This window comes from Pan troglodytes, chromosome 6 (assembly GCF_028858775.2).
Source record: "Pan troglodytes isolate AG18354 chromosome 6, NHGRI_mPanTro3-v2.0_pri, whole genome shotgun sequence".
NCBI classification, from domain to species: domain Eukaryota; kingdom Metazoa; phylum Chordata; class Mammalia; order Primates; family Hominidae; genus Pan; species Pan troglodytes.
This window is the reverse complement of record NC_072404.2, coordinates 24,568,386-24,590,963: the sequence shown is the minus strand read 5'-3', so window position 1 is coordinate 24,590,963 and position 22,578 is coordinate 24,568,386. Positions and strand designations below refer to the sequence as shown.

The 22,578-nt window shown below is 38.4% G+C and overlaps 1 protein-coding gene across 29 annotated transcripts in view; it reads right to left on the bottom strand.

Annotated features, from left to right (window-relative positions):
* The window catches only part of HDAC9 (histone deacetylase 9), a 911,712-nt gene that overhangs the window by 204,593 nt on the left and 684,541 nt on the right, over window positions 1-22,578 (bottom strand). For all 29 annotated transcript variants that reach the window (XM_016957129.4, XM_063814075.1, XM_054687406.2 and 26 more), the window contains one exon: window positions 5,090-5,197. In XM_016957129.4, the coding sequence (XP_016812618.1) occupies window positions 5,090-5,197 (108 nt within the window). The remainder of the gene's footprint in view (window positions 1-5,089; window positions 5,198-22,578) is intronic.

Sequence of the window (22,578 nt, the reverse complement as noted above, 5' to 3'; positions counted from 1 at the left end):
GTTGGAAGACTTTGATTACTTTCCTGAGTTTTGAAAAATTTCATCCTGACGCATTTTGCCTGTTTTATCGTTGTTTTTATGGAGAAAAGAATTTTTGAACTCTTAGACTGACACTTTGCTGATGTCATTGTGGTAAAATGACTTTGGAATTCCACTTGGCATTACCTCCTGAAATTTATTGTGAAAGTAGCCTAGGAGCGGACTGTTTTACTCTTTGTTATACTCTAGTGAAAGAGCAGCCATGTTCAAGGGTGTTCATATAGCATTATTCAAAAAAGCAAAAACCTGGAAACAACTACAATGTCTTGCAGAAGAATAAATATATAAATTATGGTGCAAAGGGAATATTTTATAGCAATGAAAATGAATTAATCATTCATATATATATATATATCTCTCCACATGGATAAATCCTCATAATATACCTTTTAGGGGAAATATGCTGAAGAAGAATATATTTGATAAGGTTCCATTTTTATAAAGCAAAAAGCATGTTTAAAGCTATTAACAAGACGAAAGGAAATTTTTTTTTTTTCTGAGATGGAGTCTCACTCTGCCACCCAGGCTGGAGTATAGCAGTGCAATCTCGGCTCACTGTAACCTCTGCCTCCTGGGTTCAAGCGATTCTCATGTCTCAGCCTCCCACATAGCTGGGATTACAGGTGCCTGCCAACACACCTGGCTAATTTTTTGTATTTTTAGTGAGCACGGAGTTTTGCCATGTTGGCCAGGCTGGTCTTGAACACCAGACCTCAAGTCATCCACCCGCCTCAGCCTCCCAAAGTGCTGGGATTACAGGCATGAACCACTGCGCAGGGCCATAATTTAAAAAAATATAATAGATTAATGACTATCTGGTTTTAAAATATAGGAATGAGATAAGTACTGAGAGAATTTTAATATTGTGAGCAAAGTTCAATTCTTAAATTGGATGAGGAGTTCGTGGGTATTTATTTTATTATTATATTTTGTTAGGTAAGAATGTAACTTCTTGTCTTTTTGTATGTCTCAAATGTTTTATAATAATAAAAAAGATAAAATTTTGCTTACTTAAAATAGTTTTAGCCCCTTTTTAAAATGTATATTTGTGCTATCTGTAAAAGAATGTCCTGATAGAGTGGTTGAAAGAAAACAGAGGATTATCAGATTTACATATTTTATTATTTATTAACCTATCTGCAGGATCTTAAAAGGTTACTTAATGTCTTCGAGCCAGTGTCCTGTACTTACTTCAAGGGTACATTGTGAGAATAATAGTAAATTACATATAAACTGGCTGCCTATAGAAGGCACTCAATGAGTAGCAGTTATTATTAGCAACATGACATCATAATACACACTCAAACTCATATTCATTCAGTATACGCTCAAATTCATCCATCACTCAGATAACCAGGTGTTTAGGATTTTTTTTGTTTTTGTTTGTTTTGATAAATATGTCCAGAAGCTAAAAGCAATTTTGACTATTTTATGAAGACATGGTAGCATTGTCAAAAGAACACCAAAGTGAATCTTTATATTAAATTTCAATAAGTATCAATCCTTTTTTATTTATGATTACAAAATGTTCACCTTTTAGAGCTATTTCTATGTCTTTGACATACTTTCTAAAATGTCCTATAAAACAATAAAACCATTTTGAGATAATTATTCTTCCAATTATGATTTCCAATATACCAAACACGCCAACAATTTCAGAATATTTTTGTTCCTTTTTAAGAGAATCTGAGAAATAGCCAATTTGAATATCTGTAAATTTGAGGAATTCCTTCTTATGTATTTTTAAAAATGTAGGGGAGGGGGGTGGGGGGAGGGATAGCATTGGGAGATATACCTAATGCTAGATGACGAGTTAGTGGATGCAGCGCACCAGCATGGCACATGTATACATATGTAACTAACCTGCACAATGTGCACATGTACCCTAAAACTTAAAGCATAATTAAAAAACAAAACAAACAAACAAATAAACAAACAAAAACTTGGAAAGTCTGAAAGTCCCCATGATTTTCACTGAGCTCCACTGAGCAGGTCTATGCTGTGCCAAAAAATATACCAATTTGCTGATATAGTTTGCTGCACATGTTCTATTTAAGCATTAACAGGAAACCCACCCCCTGTGCCTGGTTCATTCTTCTAATTCCTTCAGCTCATCAATATCCCCTGGGGGAAGAAAGGAAAGGACCTATCAAAAGTTAGGAGGTTAGCCATGGTCAAGTTCAGCATCAAACAAAATTTCCAAGTCATACAATTTTTTCTGGCATTTTCTTTGTTTATGCACATTTCTTATCTTTTAGATCCTCATCCTCTGTGATCTCAGAGACCTCCTCTAGCTAGCTCTCATCTCTCATTTCCACACTATATCCAGGCACATCATATTTCAAATAAAGTTCTTAATTTTACTCTATTTTCCAAGAAAAATTAGTGCAATCTCATACGATGTGGTATCGTAACATGCCAATGTTATTTAATTAAATGTTGATTTACTGGGAGAATGGGATAGAATATGTGAAAACTGAATGTAGATGCAGAAAAATGAATAACAAAATGCTCAAGTCTTTTCTTTTCACATTTCTTATTACTTACCAGTGTCCTTGAATAAACTTCCCTATTTTCTTCCAAGTTCTGAATGAATCGAATCCACAAACCATGAGTAATAATGCTCCTGGCCTGCAGGTATATCAGCCCCATCATATTTGAGTCTGGGACACGTAGGCACTGGGTAGTTTTTGTGGTTGTTGAATAGCGGTCCACAAACATGGCTGTCTACTTCAGTTACACATGTTCTTTACTATGGCTCCAAATCATTTGTGAGTTCTACTTTTCCCCCATGGCATCTCTGTAGCCTTACCCAAATTATTAGCAACCCAGGGCTTCAGTCTCTTGACCTGTCAGCATAGTACCAGTGCCTCTGTTATGATTCTGCCTATCTTGGACTTTTACAATGGACTTGGCAATCAGAAAGATAACCCAGCTGCACAATCTGGAATGTTCATCAAAGCAAATTGAAATTTCAGAATATCTACCACTCGGGATGCCATAGTGTTATAATTGAGATTCATATCCACTTTTCATTTGCAAATAGCTCAAAATGCCAGTGCCATGGATGACCTTCAATATTACCAATTCCACCTAGATGATTGTGCAGAACAAGAAATTGAGCCCCAGAAAAGTTACAGATTTGCCACAAATGACACACTATGCAAGTGGTGGAACCTGGACTAAGATTTCTTGATTCTTAGGCTGGCTTTTCTTTTTTCTTTTTCTTTTTTTTTTTTTTTTTTACTGTTTTCTTTTCTTTTTAAACCATGCCTGCTGATTCCTTAACCAGAGGAAGGGAAGAAATTTGTACCAATCCTTGTTCTTAATATAAATACCTGATGTTACTACAGCTGGTGGTCAGCATGCCCATACTATGTGTTGTTGACACATTGTTTGGAACTGGCTATTTTAAATGGATAACTTCTAAACATGGAATTATGTTTTTATTCAACTATCTTCGTGCATATATTTGGCAATTCTGCACACAGTGAAGCTAATAATGATGCTTCTGATGACTGAAACATGTGGGCATTCTACTTGAGAAGGTTTCTGAATTATTGCTTAAACTTACACAAACTTAAAACAATTAGAAATTGTGAAAGCTAACATAATAATTATCTTTGTTATCAAAGAGCTGTGTCAGCATAATCTTTAAAATTATAATATTGTGGCCTGGCTGATTTCTGCCATTTGGATTCTTTTTAAAATAAGATGTTCAAATTTTCTTTTAAAGTGTTAATTTATTGCAGTAGTGCAAGTACAACACAAGCACTCAAATAGGAAGAATTTTTCCTCAAGTTCTACTGGGAGATAGCCAAAACCTCTCCACAGGCTGATTCCTTTCCTCTTTTTATTTTCTCATTTTCAAAGGTAAAGACTGAAGAGTAAGCACCACATTAATGACCCCATATATCCCCTGAGATGAGCAATGTCCTAATACTACTTATGTCAAATATATACAGGCACATCTACTTTTTAAATAGAGCTCACCCTATCAAAAGTATATTTCCGTAGGCTCTGACTCTTTAAAGAGTTAAGAGTAAAGACTTCTTGGACAAACGTTGCATTGTGAAGTGCACATTCCTACTCCACATTTTTAATCACAACTGGAAGAGTCCCATGTAATCGAATAAAAATTCACTAGACATAAAGAAAAGTAATCCTAATTACATTTTATCTTGGTTTCACAAAACTCACAGTGCATATGTTATTGGTCATAATACATTTCCCTAAGCCCCACAATTGCTAAAAATACCGAATCAATCACGACCCAGATTGCGTCATGAAGTGTGTGAACTAGTGCATTAAAAGGCCGTGTTAGCACCAACAAAGTTTATTGGGGTAACTGCATTCAAGATGCACATGGCATACCTTTAAATAGCACTGTTAAAATACCAAATAAAATGTCAACGTCTGTCAGGTCTCTAGCTTTTATAAATTGTTTAGACTGGGAAACGCTGGGGTTTGGACATTGTTCTTTTCATACGATGTAGAAAAGAAGAGACCATAAAAAGAAAAGAACAATAAAGCATAGCTCATTTTTTAAGTTCTTTCATGGAAAAACACACTCTGGATCATTACCCTTCTAATCAACAATTTCCTTCTTCCTCCCAATCCTTCCCGTCTGGTATTTACCTTTCTCTGCCTCCCTCTCTCTGGGTGGTATTCTGAGCTTATACACGCTTCTCAGTAATCATATTTTTAAAATTGCCTCAAAAGAGAATCTCAGGATGGTATGACGGACATGTATATACTAAAGGTATTTTTAACCTGAACCATAGCTTTGCTTATTATCTCTGTGCTCTTAAATGCACACCAGTGGGCCCTGACTGCAGAGTGTTCTCAGGCAGAAGAAGGCCCTGACAGCAGGATGAGCTACTCCCTGCCTACAGATGAGTTATTATCACACCTTAGTGGCCATCTCTACCCTCTTCCTTCTGCCCTTCCTTTTATTACCACGCCACACTCCCCACAATTCCCACATAACAACAACTCTGTTTCAGTTTCTTCTCTGGATTTCCCACACTTAATGCAACCCAGACCTCACCTTCAGCTCTCCTGAGGCCACTTTGGAAGCCAGCTCGATGACACAGCCAACAGCCATGCGTGCAGCACCGGACGAGTGTAGCTCATTCCAAATGGTGTCACTGTCCACCTGAGCAAACAGTCAGCAGAGTCCGAAGACAGAAGAAGAAAGCGAAAGAGAAGGAAGAGATGAAAGGGGTAAAAGGGGAAGAGGTCGCAGGGGAAGAGGGACAGAGAGAGAAAGCAAATCTGTGAGGAAGGGCTGGCAGGGTAACAGTCTATGTACAATAACATTAGTCTTCCGTCTTGGCCAGCTGAAAAGGCCTTCTGGACATGGCTTTGCTTATACTTTTTCTCTACACTGACTTCTCCAATGGAAACACATTCCTGCCATGCCTCACTGCCATTCCCTGTTTAGATTTCTCATTACAAACAGCATTACATAGGCCGGATCTGGCTTAGTTACAGGCCTGCTAGAAACCAGGCCCCAGTAGTAGATAGAGTAAAAACTAAGAGCACTTAGTTATACATAAAAATCGGATTTGCAAGTGCTAGAGGGGGAAAATTCAAATACCTTTCTGACTGTAGGTTTACAGGGAGCCAAACACAATTATTAGGCAGGTAGCAGCAGCAGTCAGGGAGTAGAAAGTAGCAACCACAAGTCAGGTTCTCCAGCTAAATGGAAGGAGTGTGTGGTCCTCACACTTAAAACAATAACAGCAAATTGCAAGGAGAAATGTGATGTTCAAAGTATAAGCTTAAGATTTCTAACTTTCAGTATAATTTGTCAGATTGTTTCAGTTCAAACTGGTATTGTTAAAATTGGATAAGCCAGTAAAATGCATGGTTGCTTATCTACTAGAGAACATTATTATCAAAACAAAGCATGTACCAATATTCTGGATTTCCCTTTATAAAATGCTGTTTACCCTTTTTCATGAATGCAATGAAAACACATAATAATGCATACATGAAAAGAGCAACAATGGTGGCTTATAATTATCATATGTTATATTTTTAATCTATAAAATACTTCATAACATAAAAAAACAGTACCAGATGGTAGAAGTCTCTAATTTTAGGACACATAAGTTATTTGAAGCACCAGGAAATAGAATACAAAGTTTGTGACTGTAAATAGCAAGACTTCCCAAATGGATCAAAGGGGAGAAATTCTGCATAAAACAAAGCTTTTTTTTTTTTTTTTTTAAAAGAGAATTAAATGCAAGGGGCCTAATCACATGGAACAAATACAATAAATAATAACAACACACATTCACAGTGAACTAAGAAGTTTTCTAAGAATATTCACATGCCTTTTTCTCATGAGGTTCTTACACACTTAAATACTACCAAGAACAATGAATACAAAAATAATAAATGAGAACAGTAAATAAGTGCATACATAATAAAAGAAAATTAAGATCCTATAAACAGCAGTATAGTAGTGAAGTTTCTGGAATCAAACTGGTGGGGTAAAATCACGGCTTCATCATTAAAACCTGAGTGACGTTGGAGAATTAATTAATTAATGGCTCTGTGCCTTGGTTCCTTTATCTGTGAAAATACCAACTTTTTAAAGTATCATCTGCATACGATTTTAGCGAGGATTAAATGACTAAGTGGTAAGCAAAAGCTAGCTACTACCATTTCAGCTACTATTATACCTGTTTTGCAAAGCCTGGCACATAGTAGAGGCCTACGTGTTGATTGAATGAGTACACTGTGGCTTAGAAAGGCTGTTCTGTAGACCACGGGACTCTCACACAGAATTCTGACCCTGTCAGCACATGTCTTTCCATCACCCTCCTGAAGAAACCCGTGCTTTCTAGGAGCCAGCATCCCCTATCATAGTCGATACCATCATGGTCTGCACTGTCAGCTAAAGAGTGAAGGAATCATTGAAATGGACACTGAGACCTAATCATTTGCCCTCTAAATTGAAGGTTTTATTATTTTACTGAACCAATATAAATAAGTAGTTGTTTAAGCTTTGTGTAGCTATATTCTTAAGGAAGATGACTGCACAAGTTGAAAAATAAAAACCATTATTTACCATGTATTATATAGGTTTTAGTCAGTTTTCCCACCACTACAGAGCTACTAGTACCAAAGAAAAGCCTGCATTAATCAGAATTTAAGTTACTGGGGAAGCAAGCAAAAAAATAAAATAAGTAAATTCCAAAAGATGTATTCGGTGACTCAAGAACCATGTAAAATTCCTAAGCCCTTTTTACTCAACTTTGGAGTACATCATAAGCTTTGTTTCTTTCTTTATTTCTTAAAGCAGTAGCAAATTTCCTTCCAAAAAATTATAAACACTGAACTTGATTAGAAAAACATTCCAGCAGCAGAGAGTGCTGTATCTTTGACCATACTAAAGGGCATTAGGTAGCCACAAATACGTTTGCGTGATACCCATATGCCTGTCCATACCTTTCTATCTGCCAAAGATGTTTGTGACATTAATTTTGGTGTCTAAACTTCTACTAATAATGGTAGTTTTGTTTTAATTCAGTTAACGTTCATTGAGTACCTACTGTGAGTTGCCGGGTGGGGGTTACTTTTAAAATAAAGCTATGTTTATTGATCATAAAGAATGTTGAGCACATAGGTATCCAGTGGATGATTGATATTTTGACTCATAACCAATGTTTAGGCTTATCCCTAAAGAAGTTCTCTTTAGGAATCTATGGGATTTATCATCCATTAATTTATTTATATTTAAACAAAAACAATAATTATCTCAATACCACCTCAACCTATGTTTTACTTACATTTAGTTTATAAATGTTTATAAATGGTAATGGTCAAGTTTTGTGGATATAATCTGTTCATAAATAGGTAATTGCACTTAATTCTGAATTTACAAACAAGTTTGTCTTTGTCCATTCAGGTTGCCATAACAAAATACCAAGGGGTAGGTAGCTTAAACAAAAGAAATTTTATTTCTCACAATTCTGGAGGCTTTGAAGTTCAAGATAAAGGTGCCAACCCATTTGGTGACTGGTGAGGACTCTCCTCTTGGCTTGCAGATGGCCACCTTTCTGCTACATCCTCACATGCCCTTTCCTTGTACTAAAGTTCCTCTTCACGTAAGGATATCAATCCTATTGGATTAGCACATAGTACCTTATGACCTAATTTAATCTTAATTACTTTCAAAAGGTAGTCAAATATAATCAGATTAGCGATTTGAGCTTCAGTACATAAATTTTGAGGGCACACTCTTCAGGTAATAGTAAGATTAAATCCCAAAAGCTTGTTCATAAGTCAAATTAGAAGCATACTTTCCTAAGGCATGATGTTCCAAATGGGGTTCAGGGCCAAATTAGCTGCCAAAAGCTCCCCACGTGTATTTTCCATGTTACAGTTTCATAAGAACTTCAGTGATAAAACAGGATACATAACTCATGAATTATGCTATAATCTGTGTCACTAGAAGAACATCCATATCCACTTTCCAATATTCTCAATGGTAAAAATATTTTTCCTCCCTCTTTGTCCCTCTCATTGGTTGTCAATCTCTCCAACCAATTTCCCTATATTAGTGATAGCATCAAGAGGGCCACTTCCTTAAGAGAGCTCTGATTTCAACTGCTGAAGAACATCTTGACGGTAGGAAAAAACTATAGGTAAGAGAAAACAGTTGAGTTCATCAACTGATAGTGGTTCCTTGCATAGAATAAGATATTTTGGAGCTGGAGGGGAAGAAAAAAGGGAAAGAAGGATTTGCTTGGAATGCATACAGATATGCAGGATTAAGGGGCTGAAATGGCAATGCAATAATGATGAAAGTAGAGATCAGAAGGGTTTGGAACTATAAGAAGACAGGCACCCTCACATTTGGAAGTTGAAGGACAGTGGCATAAAGTTGGCTCTGGAAATGGAAAAATAATGCAAGATGTAATAGATGAGGCTGGAAAGGAAAGAAATGACAGTGGAGCAGGGAGCCACCCTGAGCACAGTGGCCTACTACTAAGGTCTTGCTAAAGTTGAGAAGACATGCAAGGCAAATTCTTAAAAATAGAACTACTATATTCTGAAAAAATATGCTTTGTCATTTTTCTTTCCATGCACATAAATTCTCCTTTGTCTCTCCAACAACGTATTCTTTTTCCCAGTGAGAGAGAGAAAGGGAGAAAGAGAGACAGAGAGAGACTGTGTGTGTGTGTGTGTGTGCACGTGTATGTGTCTGCGTGTGCATTAAGGAGTAATAGTACATGAGCTGAAAGGGAGATTAGGATGGATATAGAAGAAAGGTAAAGAAAATGATGACCAAAACAGGATTTTGCTTCAATATACATAAAAATACAGATTTCGTGGTGAGAGATGATATTTTCCCAAATTCCTTTACATATCAAGAACTGAACCTGGTTGTCTCAGATCACGGTCCTGTGTTAGTGATAGCATCGAAAGAATATGATTATTTCTTCTCTGAATGATTCAGAGTAGAGACCCCTTCTACCTGTGACAACCAGGGATGCTTGTTGATTAGGGTACATATAGAATACATTGAGTGGAAGGAAAACCTAAAATCCATCTCTTCTGGTCCTGAAAGACTGGAGAAAGCTGGACTCAAGGGGTGCGGCACAAACAAGGAACACAGAAAGCGACATGTGAGCAAACGAGAGAGAAAAATGTTTCAGGTAAGTTGACAAAATGGTCGGTGAGCCTTCACTTTGGTTGATATTTGGGTCTTTTTTTTTTTTTTTAAACAGAGTCTCGCTCTGTCATCCAGGCTGGAGTGCAGTAGCTCGATCTTGGCTCACTGCAACCTCTGCTTCCTGGGTTCAAGCCATTCTTCCGCCTCAGCCTCCCAAGTAGACGGGATTTCAGGCACCCGCCACCAGACTGAGTTAATTTTTGTATTTTTAGTAGAGATGGGGTTTCACCATGTTGGCCAGGCTAGTCTTGAACTCCTGACCTCAGGTGATCCGTCTGCCTCAGCCTCCCAAAATGCTGGGATTACAGGTGTGAACCACCGCGTTCAGCCAATATTTGGGACTTTTTGAAGTCATGTCTACACTAAACTGTGGCCACCATATAATAAAGTCTGCAGAGTGGTATGAAAAACTAATGGAAGATTAAGCTACAGCATTCCTGAGATGCTCTTGGTTCCTGTAGAGTGCAGCTGGAAGTCTCAAGTTCTCACAATCCTCCAAGGGGTATGATATGGGAGAGCCTGTGAAATGGTTTAACTATGGGTGGAGCCAAATGGAGTCCACAGAGGGGTTCAGAGGAACCCCATTACCAATGTGAGCCAAAGGGAGGCTACTGGAGCCCGGGAACCCTGCCAAGCTCCAGCTGGCAGAGAAGTCAGTAATCAGGAGTTAATCTGCTGCCGACCTCAGCTTCAACTTCAGGAAGAGTCAGGTGGTGCAGAGAGGTTGCCATGGAACCCTGAGTGTTCAGAGGACAGCATGAGGATCCAGGTACCCCTTCAGCTCTCCATCCCTCCCTCAGGTGCCCAAATGCCATCTTCAAAGAGGAATCTGAGACGCTAAGCAATTACCTAAAGACATTAAGTCCAACAATAAGGTGATCTTGAAAAGACAGTATTTCTAAACTGAAAGGAAGTTATTCAAACTGGAAGAGGCTGATAGATTATTAATTATGGAGAGGATCACTATAATTGGGAGAAAAAATAAATAACATATTCATCACACATCTGAGGGAGCATGGGAAATATTGTGTCCCATTTATTTCCAAGGTCAGGAATTTATTTTGCCAAATGGCAGGGATAAAAATCTAGCCAGGATTCTGGGCAGAAGTCTCTAAGGATATGCTGTACACACAGGCTAGTGAGGTTTAACTGTATTTTACAGTATGGAAATACCTAAATATTCCTACCTTCAGATTCCTCTGGAATCTTTACCAAGCCTTGCTTTATGTACCATTCTAAAAACAGTATGCTTTTAACTTTCAAATGTTTCTAATGATGTAACTAATGTACAAAGCATGAAGGCAGCTTTAGTAGTCTGCTGAGAAATAGGTCCACAGAGGCCTTGTTTTATTGCCAGAATTAAAATCTATCAGTTTTGAAATAGGCATCCCAAAGTTCAACTCACTTTATAAATATGTAGGAGGGTCTGGACCTAACATACATCCAAAACTGGGGTTGAGAACTGTAAGTGAAGCTATTCCACAAAAAGTCTTTCTGTGTGAGGGAACAAACACACTCGGTGAGATTGAGTAGAACCCCACTTTAGGGTGAGAGTCACAGGAGCTTGGCCCATAAGAAAGATTTAGTCATCAGAGGAGGAGGCACAATCTGAAGTAGCACAGAGTCTCTCATTGAGATTCTCTCCCAACCCACACTCCCAGAGTCCTGTCTATCTAATAGGGTAGAAAGGGGTTGAGAAACACAGAAGATTATAAGTAACTAAAATACGCAAAACATTTTAAACCCTCTAAAAACATGAGAATTACGTAGAACACTTTGGTATCAATTTGAAAAATTATGACCTTAAAAGAGGGAAGGAAGCACATTTTCTGTTTCTCTATAAACCTCATAGAATCCTGAGCACTTGGCAATGTAAAGACCCCAGAATATTGGTAATGTGCATCAGCAGGGGCCAGCAGTACTCACTGGGAACAAAGAAAGAAAAGAGAAGGAAGGAAGGAAGGAAGGAAGGAAGGAAGGAAGGAAGGAAGGAAGGAAGGAAGGAAGGAAAGAAGGAAGGAAGGAAGGAAAGAAAGAAAAGAAAGAAAGAGAGAAAAAAGAAAAGGAAGGAAAGAAAGAAAGCTAGACTCAAGAGGCACATGCAACAGAAACAGAGGACACAGAAAGTGATATGTGAGCAAAAAGGAAGGAAGGGAGGAAGGGAGGAAAGAAGGAGGGAAGAAAGGAAGGAAGGAGGGAGGGAGAGAGGGAGGGAGGGAAGGAAGGAAGGAAGGAAGGAAGGAAGGAAGGAAGCCAGCCATACCCAAGAGGTGTGACAGAAACAGGGGACACAGGAAGTGTATGTGAGCAAAAAGTACATGAGAGAGAGGAAGGAAGGAAGGAAGAAAGGAAGGAAGGAAGGAAAGGGCGATGGGAAAAAACATCTTGCATTCAGAAGCATATGGTACTATTCACATTAGGCATTACCTGAAGCTCCTAAAATAATTAGGAAGATACTCCTCTCTATGGAGGCATGGAGGGACTGCAAGAGGATAAAGAGCTAGCCAGTAAAGCGCTAGTTATACATCTATTTATTAAAACTTAGCTACTACATAATGCTGTTCACATTTAAAAGAAGAATAGCATGTTGCAATCTCTCTTACTAGTGGTGATCCAGAATAAGGGATAAAAAGGATGAGTGCTGAGTTAAACATAACTTAGGGAACATGAATAGCAGAAACATGATTTCGTTTACTCAGTCATAGCAGAATGCAATTCAGAAAATACATAGAGAAAGTAATAAAAAACTAAAATTTAACAGTCCATGTTTTCAGTTTTATTATATACTTCCCTACTCTATAAAGTTATTTTCTTTTTATTTAGAAATAATAATGACAATAACAATAATATTGTCTAGCAATTATTGAGTATTTACTAAGATCCAGGCACTGTGCAAAGCTTTTGCCCATAGTAACTAATACAATTCTTACAGCGACCATTAATGTAGATGCTATTATTAAGCAGTTTTATATATGAAATTCAGAGGTTATTCAGCTAGTAATTAGAGAAGGTAGAAAAAGAACTGAGAAAACTATGAGCTGTTAGCCCATAGTAATTTTTATGCTAGTAAAATCAAAATCCAAAAAGTAAAATAAATAATAAAATGGTATTTTAAAAAACAGATTCTAATCATATATGCATAAAGAGTTTTCTAATTAAATAAATTAGCTAAGACCTGCAAGAATGTTTTTTCTTTGAAGGTATTGAAACACTACCCTGTTAAAAGTGCTAAAATATTTTTTTAAAATCAAATGTTTCAAGTGGTACCTAGAAGAGTTGAGCTTTTCTTGAGTGTTGTGGTTTGTCTGCTATTATGGTAGAGCAGTGGTTCTCAATGACAGTGATTTTGCATCTAAGGGGTCATTTGGCACTTTCTGGAGACATTTTTTGGTGTCATGACTGAGTAAGGGAGGTGTGCTACTGGCTTCTAGTGCATAGAGCCAGGAATGCCACTACGCGTCCTACGATGCATGATTTTCTTTTTTTGGTATACAACCAAAAATAACTTTAATCAGTGTCCTTTCCCTGAATTTGTCCAAATAATTCTGTCTACTGAACAGAATCAATGCTGTTATATATTTATTTTTAAGCATTGTTCTGCCCTTGGTTTCTTAAGTGTCACAAATGTTAGTGACAGAACCAGTAAAAACTCTTCATAGTTCTTCCCATTCCTTTGCTTCATTCTCACCTTACCACTCCTTAATACGCCAAAGGAAAGTACTGCAATTTTATTTAATGATTTCAAAAAGAGATAATTATATAATATCATTAGCAAAATAAAGGGTCAAGGAACATCATATAATTTATGAGTCTATACAAAACACACACATGCACACACACACACACACACACAAGCAATTGCTACCTATTAAAAGCCAAGTTTTTGAGAAACTGTTGTTCATGAGAATGTTGGGTTCATACTACACACGTGGCAGGCTGGGAGTACATGGAAAGTCTGCTGCCTTTGAGTGGCCATGATTCATTCTGTTAAGTGAAATATATGTGGGCACTGATTCTGAGTAACCCACCCTTCTAATTGTTCACTATCTTTGAAACAGATTCTGAGCAGCTGAGAGATGGGTATAACATTTCAAAACCATTGTTTACACCATTTCTTTATTCCACTGTGAGTTAAGAACATGAATTAAAATGATAAAAACCCATGACCAACTCAGGATTTTGCAAGAACATAAAGATGCTTCCTGAGTGCTCTCCTATCCAGAAGTCTCTGTGCTTCTGCAAATGTCTGGGGCAAGCACCTGGTGGCCTTCAGTTTTTTTTGTTTTTTTTTTTGTTTTTTTTTTGTCCTCTTATTGTTCACACTGAGAGCAATAGTAGCAACCTTCTCTTCTAAAATGCCTCCTCGGATTTGAATCAGGAATAAATTAAACGTTTACTAGGTTGTAAAAAAAAAAATTCTTGAGCTAGCTTTTGGTGGTGTGTGCCTACAGACCCAGCTACTCAGAAAGCTGAGGCGGGAGGATCACTTGAGTCTAGAAATTTGAGGCCAGTCTGGGTAACAAGGTGAGACATGAAAGAAAAGAAAAGAGAAGAAAAGGAGAGGAGAGGAGAGGATTTCCTTGGTGTTAAAGGGATTAATTGTCTTATATGTATTGGAATCAAGTAGTGTCCATGAGTCCACAGACAGAGACAAAGAACCAAATAATAATAATAATAATAATACCCAGAAAGACTCGAATATAGAAGGGGTACAGATTAGGGCTAAAGAAGTAGCCACGTGTTCAAATGACACCGAAAGCCACAATGGCAACATAGACATAACGTCAGGTAACTGGGGATGAGGGACAGGTTCTCTGGTTGGAACTATGGTTGACTGGAGTGTTTGTGTCCCAGCTAAAAGGACAATGGCTACACAGTTCCAAACAATTTTTGTCTTAAGGAAATGATAGCATGGTATTTATTAGTAGCCCTAAATATTGTATTCTTAGGTGCAATTTTTCTATCTTAAATATTGACAATAATTCACTTAAAAATCCCCAGCCAAGCTAAGAGAAATCTATGTATGTGTTGAATATGGCTTCTGGCCTGGCAGTGCATAACTTCTGCTACCCAGGGTGATTTATTTTTACACAAAGTTTGAAAATTCTAAAGCGGGAAAGGCAAAAAAGAAAAAAAAAAGTCTCAGCAGAACTAGTTGAGTTGATTCCTTGTGTGGTAACCATCAAAGCTTAATTCAAGGAGGTTTCTCAGGGCAGTGCCCTGGGAGAATAGAAGTCCTCTAACTCTTACAGAGGTATGTTACTGAAGGATTCCAGCCTCTGCCTGAGGACAAGGCCAGACATGATCTGTTGAATCTAATAAAAAATAACTGGAGTTTTTATGTTCTATGTCTTTTGTATCTCACTTTTAGTAATTTGTATTTATTGCCTCATATAAAAGTATTTCTTCACAACAGGTATAGGAAATGAAATGTAAGTAAACAAAACCTTGCCCCTTACCACATAATAATTTGAGAAGCATTAACTTCATAGAGAAATGCTTTTCTTTGCAAACTGTTTAAAGAAAGAGTTCTATTTGGATAAAAGGATAGAAAGAAAAGGTGAAGCCAGAAGTAAAATTAGAAATGTTTTAGGAATTTTTATTAATAAGTTACACCTATCAACATAAATTGTACCAAGAGAGAATGACTACCAATAATTTGTTTGAGTCATACACCAAAATTTGGTACCTACAGACTGGTATAACCCCAGGATTTCGAGAAATTGTTAGGCTTTAAATATACTTTTAAACAGACATTAAAAGGAAGCAAGCTTTGGGCAAATCCTCCTCTACTTTATCCTATTCTTTTAGGTGGTAGCATTGGCAAGGACATCATTGACATTTGCTGCAATGACACCTTATCTATTTTGTTGCCTTAGCGTTAGAGACCTTGTAAACCAGCAGTTCCACTTGCAAACTATTCAAACATGGGCAAGTTCATTCACCGATCCATGACCTAAGAAAAATGGAATAATACTCCTTCCTCATAGGATTATTGTTAGCATTCAATTAGTCAATACATATAAAGTGCTTAACACAGCACAAGACAATGCTGGAAGCAGTAAGCTCTCAGTCAATGGTAACTAAGAAAAAAAAAATCCCTGCATTTTGCTTCTAACATTACTTTCTATTTAGCAGCACATCAAAGGACAAAAATCATCTGTGATAATGCTGGAAGCCAGGAACTACCTCCAATCAGAAAGCTACATGTTTTCAAGCCACATATGGATCTAGTTCAACTGTAGTTTCCTGAGTGAATGTGGGTCTTTGCAGGCTTTTCCAAGCACATCCAGCATAGCTCAATCATTGGAATCTGAAACAAAGCTAATGCTCTGAAAAGCCGCACATGATAGAAATTAAGCTACCTGTCCTGAAAGTGGATGTGAAGGTATTTAAAATGGAAAGGGAATGACTTAAAAGAAAAGGAATTTAGGCACAGTCTCCTTTGTATAATCTAAATGCAGCCTGTTGCTTCCTGGTGGAAATATTCCCAGAGTTAAATATAATACTATTGTGCCCATTAACAAAACAGGTTTCATATGCACTGTGCATGTTTAATGTGGTACACTATCCTTCCTCAGATGCCTTGAACATTTCACCCTGAAAGTTGGGAAATGAAACTCTTCACCCAGTTCTGAGCAGTTTAGTAAGGTCTTGCTGCTATTTTATGCTGATGCTAGGGCCACAGGGCATTTTCTGAATAATTGAGTTTAAGCTTAAATAATGATCAGATGCCCCTAGAAACCTATTGACAGACACCAGACTCAACAAAGAAACAGAGGTTTTTCACTGCAGTATTGATTCTGTGCCATTTTAGCAGGTTGTATTAAAGCTAAACTGCAAAATAAAATAAAAATCATTTTAACTTTTGCACTGTGTCAGGTAAAGTGTATTTTTTAAATGAATCATCTACTGTGGACCAAATATTTCTGCAAACAGCATCTTGATTTGGTAACTTAAAAATTATCTACTTTCATCTTCTAATGCCAAATTTCTTTTTGTGTTTGCCTTGGGAAACAAAATAATTACCTTTTCCCACCTAAGTGGTATTTGACAAGCTCAACATTTTCCTATCCTTGATCCTTTACAATTAGGGCTAAAGCTGATGATTCCAGTAGATATTTTGTTTTTGGAAATGGTAAGAAAAGGGGTGTGAGTTGCGAGGTTCCAAGAAAAAGAAAAGCCTAATTTATTAGTAGATTCACAGGAAGAGGTAATAACGTCAAATCTATTGCCCAAAGAAAGCAAAAAGTAAATATCTTTGGTCAGTATTTAAAGAACAGCATAGTGGGTAAGATTGGGGCACCTACTAGGTGCTGGACCCTATTAAGCACTTTACAAACACTACCTATTTAATTCCTCATGAGAGCTTTATAAAAGTATTATTAGTCACCTTTACAGAAGAGTAAACTGAACTGTAAAGAGGTTAAGTAACTTGACCAAAGTTACATAGTTGATGAGATGAAGAGCTGGGGTTTCAACCAAAGCCAACCCTGGACATTAATATCGTTATGGACTGAATTGTGTTTCCTCAGAATTGGCATATTGAAGTCCTAACCCCAATGGGACTGTATTCAGCAATCAATAAGTCCTTTGAAAAGGTAATTAAGGTTAAGTGAGATCATAAGGGTGGGGCCCTAATACAAAATGACTGATGTCCTTATAAGAAGAGAAAGAGACAGCAGGGATGCGCGTGAACAGAGAAAAGCTTGTGAGGCCACAATGAGAAGAAGGTCATCCAAGGACCCAGGAGAGAAGCCTTAGGAGAAATCAAATCTGCCAACATTTTCATATTGAACTTCTAGGCTCCAGAACTGTGAGAAAATTAACTCCTGTTGCTTAAGCCACCCAATCTGTGGTATTGTGTTATGACAGCCCTAGCTAGCCAAATACAGATGTGAACTTTAAAAAGATATTCTGTGTTGTTGATTCTTTAGAACACGATGGGCTAGTGCAAGTGTCCTAGGCATAGGGTTACGGGTGTCTGTCTTTACTGCTCTTTCTTCAAGGTCTGACACATAATAGATGCTTAACAAATTTTGCCGAGGGAATGAATTAAGGATGAGAACAAAAGAATCCTATAGTGATACTGTTCTTTGCAGGGCTTTACTGTGGCTAAACTATCTAAACTACAAACACCACCCCTGTTTGGGTCCTGCAATACATCCATGATGTAGTGATGACTGCTTCTCTCATCTTCAGTCTGCACCATGTATAGCCTCCTAGCTCTTGCTTGCCAGCATTGGGTGCTTCCTTTGGTGCATCATCCTACAGTGATGCTTCTTCACTGAATCATCCAACAACAACTGTGATGTCCCCAGTGCCCTGGATCTCTGTTGTCATGCATCACCCCTGTCTCTCACAGAAACTTCCCCACTCACTATTTTCCCAAGGGAGACAGACTGCGTAAGACTTAAGTCAACAAGATCCCCAGTGACAAGCTAATGGGAGCCTGCTATCTGATCTCTCAAGAAAAATGAATTTTGTAAAAAGCTGTTTTAAATTTGGATAAAGTACTATCACACAGTAATGACATATTTGATCCCCAGAGAAGAAAATAAATCACATTTCATTTATCACCTTACTTCATAGGTGAAGGAACGGAGGCCCAATCATTTCAATGATTTGTGAGTCCATGGTCTTACAGGATCTTACCACTCAAAATGTGGTCCACGGATAAGTAGCAATGCCATCCCTGAGTGCTATGAGAAATGCAGAATCTCAGCTCGCATTTGGTCCTGCTGAATTGGAATCTGCACTTTAGAGCTGAAAGAGCGCTTTTGGAGCAGTGACAACGTAAAGATTTGAATCCAGATTCCGGAGTTCCAAAATGAAGGCCCTCTGCCTAGGTGCCTAATCACTGGGATTTCTGAAAGCAATGTCCTCCCTCCCTTTATTTGTCTCCCTGCAGTGCCTTGATTCTAATGGTAGACTATTAGTTGGATAGGTAGGTCAGGTGGAGACCTCAGGGTTGCAGGGCTTTGGAGAACCTTTAAATCAGGGAGTCTGTTTACCCTCTGCAGACCTGAATCTACTCAAGGTGACCCCACAGGGTGGTGCAGTGCTCATTACCACATATAGCTGCCAGTGATAACCTACATTATCACATTTGATCCTCACAATAATACCATGTGGGAGCCTTGCTTAGCCCTATTTCATAGATAAAGAAACCAAGTCTCAGATAAGTGAAATAATAATTAACAGAGCCTTTGCATTGCTGGTTTCTCAGACTCAGGCTGGGCAGGATACTTCTAAAATAAAACTATTCCAAGCAGTTTTGTGGACGCTTAGGTGTCAACACTTCAAAACTTCTAGAGCCCTCTCTAATTCTGGGTGACTGTCCCTTTTCTCCTCCTGTGGGATAATAATGAGAATCATCCTTCTGGTCTGAGAACCTCTGATATTCTTTATTGCATTCTTTTTCAATCAGCTCTGAGGCTGTAACAATGGGTGTTTTCCCTTCTCCCTTGTGATACAACATGCCAACTCCTTGAATGTATATATTCATTTCATGTTAGATGTTCTGCTGAAACCCTGAGAGTCTTGAAATGGAGCTGGGATGGATTTATGATAACAATGGGTGGGTGAACCCACATGCATTCTCTCTTTTGTTCAACACTGGAAGGAAGACATGAATGACAGCCCACTCCTTTGGGATCACTTGTAGGTTATAATGCCCACACCTTAGCTTCTTTAGTCATGGTGAGATGAAAAAGAAACAGAGCAGCTACAGGGAAGACGTTCAGATTCCAAGTAAAGCCATGGATATGATGAATGAATACTGTGACTGATATTCCATATGGAAAGAAGGTGTGAAATATTAATGTGACAGCTGGAGGAGAAAAGGGGCATGCCATGTGCATTAATGCTCTACCACAAACCATCTCCCGGTATGATCAACTGCTTTCTGGCAGCTCCATTGACCTTGCATGTGCAATTTCTAGTCACTCTTTATCTTCAGAAAAATCTGCCTTTTGCTATTTACTTGCCAGTAACAAGAATAAGGAGAGGAATATGTTTGCTCTGGCGAAAGGGCTACATCTTGAGACTCTAAGGATCCTTACTTAAGATCCGGGGGACTCATAGATTTACCAAGTAATATATGGATTCCTGTGGGTTATGTGGCCAGTAAAGACCAGTAAAGGAATTTGAGAGTCCCTATTGTTATCCAATTTCAGTGAACTGCTGGTCAGTTCTACCAAGACTGAGTTAGAGACAAAGCCAAGAAATACCATTTTAGTACTTTCCTACTGTTTCTTCATTTAATCTGATGTCCACACTGTGTAAAGGGTGCTTCAAAATATGCCAATCTTTTTATTCACTGGACAGTGCACATTAGAGCCTCATTCCTACAGAGTGTAGCTTAATAAAATTAACTCTGCCTCAGTAGGTGTGTGAAATGAGATTCTCTCTATCTCATCCCACAGTGGTTTGGTCCAAGGACAGACTTTTCAGTGTTCTAGTTAGGGTTGAAATACTATGTATAGCTGTGTAATTTTTTTTTTACCCAGAATGGATGATGTTTGAGTGCATGGATTTAATACTTCATAGGAATTTCAATAAAAAAGAGAATGCTCTTGGCAAAAATAGCAATTGTTTTTTTCTTACGGCTAGGGCTATTCTCACTTGGGAAAGGAGTGTTGACAATCATATGAGGTTGAAATTATGGTGAGTTGTGCTGTGTGTGCATAGTATTGTGGTTAAAAGCTTGGGAATCAGGCCCTCTCTGCTCCATGGCCTACTAATTCTATGACCTGAACAAGTTACTCACCTCTCTGAGCCTTTGTTTCCTTTTCTGTAGAACAGGAAACCTCAATTGCATCTTTAGCAATAAAACCTCTGGGATTATTTGGGATTTAAAAGAGATTGAGGCAGGTTATCATTGGAAGGTTTGTGTAAAGAATGGCTAGTCTCTGCTGTGAGGCTGTGAATCAGCCCTCTTGGTTCTGCGAGAATCAGGAGGGTATGTTTTGCAGGATTCTCTATTGCCCAGCCTAATCTAGGGCACCTTACCTGTCCCTTTACTTGATGGATAATCCCATCATTAAGGTCGATCCTCTGAATACCACTGGGGTCAAAGCCGAGAATTATTATTTTGCTAAAATGGTTAAAGCATAATCCTAAAAAATTTAGCCAAGTTTTTTTTCTTGATTCTATTCATTTAATATTGAGGATGCTGAGGATCAGAAACTGATTGTCAATAGTAAAAATACCCTGGAATTCAGACTTTTATCTCTCTTGCACTATATAAATACAACACAAAACTGGGCATATGGAAATTGAGACGTCATCATTATTTGGTCCATTCTATGCACCAACACAATGGGACCAACAAATCAGTTACCCCAAATCTCACAGTTCAGATATAAATCAGGATGGACCAGCCAGAGCAACTGAGGCCATAATGTGACAATGTCATTCAAGAAGACACTAAAATGCACAAGGAAAAAAACCCACTTGCAAAGGTCATGCAAATGTCAGGACATTTTTATTAGACTTGAAAATGGGCAGGTGTTGGAGTACTGTATATAATTTGCAGCTGCCCAATTTAAAAAGAAAAGTATGTCCACATAATATTCCAGGGACTTGGAACCCCAAAGCACACAGTGCTGCTAAGATCTGGAACTACCCAGAGAGATATCTCACAGCCCAGGGCCTGCTACTGAGTCCCAGATCTTTGAGTGCCTGAGTAAGTGTGCCCCCACCCCCAACCTTCTCTATACCTCCATAGCCAGCTCTGAAGAGAAATGTCAGCATCTCAGGGTGTGCCTAGAAATTCAACTTGCCCTCTCATCATCTATTGCCACACCTCAATCCAGTTGTCAGAAGGAAGACCAGAAGCTCTATGTGTTCTGAATAGAACAACCCTACCTCTAGACGCCCAGATCTTTAACAGTGAGAGTGAGATGGGGTCCCCAAACTCTGAGCAGTCTTGGCAAGCCTCCTCTCCACCTCCTGAACTTTCCTTGCTTCCCCACCACTCTGCTTTGCACCCTCAGTATGGATCTTATTATTCTCTGTACCCCTCTTTAAGTCAGTCACCACAAGAAACCAGGGCTCCCAGGTCACCTCTCACCTGTCTGTTCTAATATCCAAAGAAGCAACACTTCTCATTAACCACTAGTTCTCTGCCCCAACACTACAAGACTCCACACCCCTTCCTTGCTTCCTTTTCTCTATAGCATTCGTCATCATCACATACATGCACATATATTTAAAGTCATTCATTCTTGCTTATTTGTCTCCTCAACTGGAATATAAGTTCCAGTAGGATAGAACGTTTTCTGTTTTGTTCAGAACTGTATTTGCAGTTCCAGGCACACAATAGGCATTCAATAAACATTTGCTGTATAAATAAACTACTAAATAAGTGAGCAAATGAATTCTGTCCCAAGTTGTGAAAATTGGAAATTGTGAGTATAGTAAGTTCAGAAGCACAGAGAATAGTCTGCACCAGTGAGCACTGGTCTTTGAACTTCTTCCACATTTGCTATTAATGGAGTTGTGGATTGATGCTTGATACTGCGCTTCCTAGCTCTTGGAATGAGAATTTGCCAGGCACAGTAGCTCAGGCCTCTAATCCTAGCAGTTTGGGAGGCCAAGGTGGCAGGATTGCTTGAGGCAGGGAGTTTGAGACTAGCCAGAGCAACGTAGTGAGACCACATCTCTACAAAATAAAAGAAAGAAAGCCAAATATGTGTGGTGGTGTGTACCTGTATTCCTACCTCCTAGCTCTTAACAAAGCTCAAGCAAGAGGATCTTTGGAGCCCAGGAGGTTGAGGCTTCAATGAGCTGTGATTGTACCACTGTACACCCACCCGAGCAACAGAGCAAGACCCTGTCTC